This window comes from Mesitornis unicolor, unplaced genomic scaffold (assembly GCF_000695765.1).
Source record: "Mesitornis unicolor isolate BGI_N332 unplaced genomic scaffold, ASM69576v1 scaffold42886, whole genome shotgun sequence".
Taxonomy (NCBI): Eukaryota; Metazoa; Chordata; class Aves; order Mesitornithiformes; family Mesitornithidae; genus Mesitornis; species Mesitornis unicolor.
This window is the reverse complement of record NW_010193762.1, coordinates 19,394-23,610: the sequence shown is the minus strand read 5'-3', so window position 1 is coordinate 23,610 and position 4,217 is coordinate 19,394. Positions and strand designations below refer to the sequence as shown.

The 4,217-nt window shown below is 43.7% G+C and overlaps 1 protein-coding gene across 1 annotated transcript; it reads left to right on the top strand.

Annotated features, from left to right (window-relative positions):
• The first annotated feature begins 452 nt into the window (after window positions 1-452).
• Window positions 453-3,990, top strand: LOC104543067. Its single transcript, XM_010187573.1, has 6 exons — window positions 453-578; window positions 1,049-1,108; window positions 1,775-1,906; window positions 2,682-2,828; window positions 3,642-3,702; window positions 3,887-3,990. Exons 1-6 carry the CDS (start codon window positions 453-455, stop codon window positions 3,988-3,990), a joined length of 630 nt encoding a protein of 209 aa, XP_010185875.1.
• Window positions 3,991-4,217: the final 227 nt, after the last annotated feature.

The window sequence follows — 4,217 nt, the reverse complement described above, 5'->3', positions numbered from 1 at the left end:
CGCGAAGCGGTCAGGTCTTTCCGAGTTTCTCTCTTGAAAGGATCAAAATTCAAGCAAAGCCCAGCACCTTTCCGGGTAGAAAAAAAACCCGAAGGAAAAAGGTTAGGGGTGGGATATGGGGCGAGGCTCACACACCTCTATCCAGAAACATCAGAAGTTCTGTGCAGTGGTGCCCTGCGCACCTGCCTAGCAGCAGCCTGAGGGATTTCCCAAAGGACTGCTCACCTTTGCTCGCTGTCACTGCTGCTGATGAGGAGGTGACCTCTGTACCCCGTGGTGAACGTGTGGTGTGTCCTGATGCTCCTGTCCTTTCTTTCTCCTGCCCAGGAAAAGCCATTCTCCGCTTTGCTGGAGGGCTACCCTACTGCTTTCCAGTCTCCTTGTGCGGGGATTTATGTGTAGATCAAAGCAGGATGGATCGCTATCGGTATTTCATCTTCAACCAGAGGAACATGGTCGTGCTGGGTCTGCTCCAGATAGCCTTCAGCACAGCGTGCATCGTCTGCGGGTTCATAGATGGCATTTTCAGAACAGAGTCTCAGCTGGGCAAAACCAGAGCTCCAATTTGGGCTGGGATGGTAAAGTTGCCCTATATTTTCTGTGCTTTGTTTTGTGTTGGGTTTTTCTTTCCCCAGTGCTACCTCAGATTGGGGGTGGGAGGGAGGCCAGAACTCCTTGCCAGCTCTTCCACGGTTTCCTGCTTTGAACTCAGATAATAAAAGTTTCCTTATTGTGGTGCAGGCAGGCGAGTGCAAGCAGACTTCCCTCTGAAGAAGCTAAATGAAATAAATTACTACTGGATAATGTAGAAAGTGGGGCATAGTGGCAGCTGACAGGGTCATTTGCAGAAGCACAGTGACCACAGAGAGGCCAGCAAAGGTAAGGAAGAAAGTAAAACAGAAGAAATCAGCATTTCCTTATCCATTTCTGACCCAACAGTTACTCTGATCCAAGCCTTGTAAACGAGGGCCTTTCACCTGCTCTGTAGTAGTTATCTTCTGAATTCGATACTTGTCTCCTAGTTACCAACTTCTTTTGTACTCTGCAGGTGATGGGAGTCCCAGGCGTCCTGGCTTTGTTTTCCTCTCAGAGGAAGAATCCCGTTCTTGTAAGCCTGGGGATGGGAAGGAAGGGGGTTGTGTGTATACTGGGCAGGGGCAAAGTGTTGTTGGGGCAATCAATAACAGTTCTGGTAAGGGAATGAGCTAGCTGGTCCTTCTGCTTATATCCTTGAGTTATCTTCACAAAAGCTGCTCCATTCCTAAGCAAAAGGAGGATGCAATGTTACCTTGCTTTCTGTGGCAGCAGATGAGTGCTGTCTCTAATAACAAGAAAAAAAGCTGTGAAAATGCTTGCTTGTGAATGCATTTCTTTTGGTGTTCTTTCCTGTTAACAAGACTTGTATACAGTAAAATAGGAACCCAGTTAAGTGACTTGCATTTCCCAGGCAAGTCTCTCCAGCCGTGCAACCTTCAAGGGGGATATTGTTTATAAGATCTCTAAGAACAAAGTCTTTCTGTCCAGGTAGCACCTGTGGTTAAGATTTGTGATTCAATTGTATCTCAGAAATTCAGTAGCATGGAAACCTTTACTGCATTGTGTTTGGCTTCCAAGTGACTGTTGCTACCCGGTACTTTATAGTGTTACAGAAGGTTAGAAGCTGGTACCTGCAATGCTTGTAGGTACATTTTGTCTGTATTAATTGTGTTGATTTGTCAACAGGTAGCTTTAATTCCTGCTCCCCTTCTTTTCCTCCTTCAATTTCTCTGTGTAGGTGAATGTGCTGATAGGTGCTTCCATAATCTCTTGTGTTGCCATCCTCATTGTGGTAGTTTATAGCTCGCTGACACTGAACTATGGTGAAGAGGAAGAGCTGAATTCAGCCCCTATCCATGTTATCCATACAGTAAGTATCAATAACTATAATATATATATAAAAAAATATCAGTATCTGTCTATAACACTGGTAACGCACCTCAACACACCCTAGGCAGATCAACTGCTGTTGCTGAGTGTGCAAGGATTTGGATTGTTCCAGGAAAAATAATTGTACTGCTCATGAAAAGGAATGGTTACCAGCCCTTACCTGGCCTGAGACAGCAGTTGCCTGGCTTGAATCCTTTCCAATGTGTAGTTCAGGTGATGAAGTTACACCAGTTACATGATTAAAACTGGGTATTATTTCAAGTGTATACCCCACAGTAAAGCTGGAAAAAAGGAGTGAGTTAGCCCTTTTATACCTCAAACCTGGTACAAGCAATGGCTCCCTGTGGGGATGAAGACGTTTGAGGCAGATGAAGCTGTTCATTAGTTTGTTGCAGGACAGATTGAAATAGCAGGCTGCTAAGACACAGTACAACAGAAGACATTTCTCATATTCAGTGTGAAGAGGAGCAGCCGTTCCTTGGATTTCTACTCATTGATAAAGCTATTCCCAAACCCGACACCATTGCATAGTGTCTTTCATTGTATCAGAAACTTTATTTTCCTGCTTGCTCTTTTCCTATTTGAGGTTCACACTTGGCTTGCTCTTTAGAACACAGGAAGAAAAGCCTTAAATAGCACTGACTCTGTATCCATCTCTACAATGCAATTGGGGCATTCTTGCAGTAATTGGAACATTTTCAGTGGAGAAGCTCACTTTTTGAACATGGCTTTAACATCTCCTTTTCTACTTGCAGAAGTTTGTACTTAATAAAGTGGTCAAGGGTGCCAACGTCACCATGTTATCTGCATCCCTCTGCAGTGCTTTTGTGGTGCTGGCAATGGCTTATTTGGGATGCCGCAGTCTTCCTCGCTGCTCGTGCTACGACAGCGTCACTGGGATGGTGAGTGAGGAGTCCAGGGTACCCATTTATTCGTACCGGATGTGGGTGGGAGGGGAAAAAGCCAGGAAGACAATGTATTTTTCTTCTATAAACCTAACCTCAGCTCTATCTCGGTCCTCCATGGCTAATTGTAAGAAATTCAGTGAATGTTAGAAGCATTTTATAATTTTTGTATCTTTCCTTTTACTACTTCCCTCTTGTTTACAGTCGTGTGTAAGACCTAGTCTAAGTTATCTTCATTTTCCAAACCATTAATGCTGAAGCTACTGTGGTCCCATTTGCTATCAGTTCCTGCTCTCCTTCTCAGAAACTACTCCTCTCACTCTTGGATGAAGGATTGCTGCTGGTACAGCATTTCAAAGACTTACTGGCACTTACGCACCAAGATGCCTTATCTATAGAACTACAAGCTCGATAATAAAAATATCCCCTGTGTGTGAATTGTAGGGGATATTACACCACATTTTAATGCTGATTTATGAGGACTCTACCTCAGTAAAGTAGGGGCACATGCTGTGTGTCTCTGCTAAGTGAGTGTAGTAAATACCAGCTACTTCTCTACTGGAGTAATTCTGATGCTGTATTAAAGCAGATACAGCTGACCACCTCATTAGATAAGGAATTAATGGGTACAGGTTGCAAGGCAGCTGTTCTTGACTAAAGATACCAAGTGTGTAACGTGAGACTGCTTTAAACTTTCAAGCTAAAATTTGTTAGGGGAAGTGGACAACACAGACTTTTAAAATGGGTTCAGGTGTATCTTCTTGGACAAACTCACAGATGAGTATTTTGATGACGCTGTTTCATTCGTAGGAGTGGTTGCAACCTAGTGAGGACCAAAATCAGGCTGTGGAGATGGTTTGCGCTGTACAAAGTGAGTAACTCTTCCCATCCGTGTATTTGGATATTCACCAGGATTGTGAACAGAACATCCTGATTAAACTTTACCTCCCAAGCCAAATTGCAGTAACCAAAATACTCAGAGCCAAAAGGGATTCAGGATTTTGTGCAAGCATCTATACTAGGTTTAATGGTTTTTTCTTTCCTTCCCCATGCAGGTCCTGGGGACAGATTTTTTAACTTGCCAGATCGGTTTCCAGCCCGGGACTTAACCGCAGAGGAAGACGCATCCAAACCTCCACCTTATGTCAGAATGGCTTGAAAAAGTGGTTGAACATTTTAAAGTGACCAGTCTAAAAATGTGGCAAGACAGATGTAAGAAGTCTTTCATCTTTAAAGACAGTGATGCACTTTTCCTTGGCCATTTGAAAAACACTCACAGAAAGAACTATTGAATGCCCAACGTTCAGCAAAGATGGCAGTGCAAAGGGGAAGATCTGCAGATGCTGTTGGACATTCAGACTTTGTATAGTTAAAATACCTCATTGC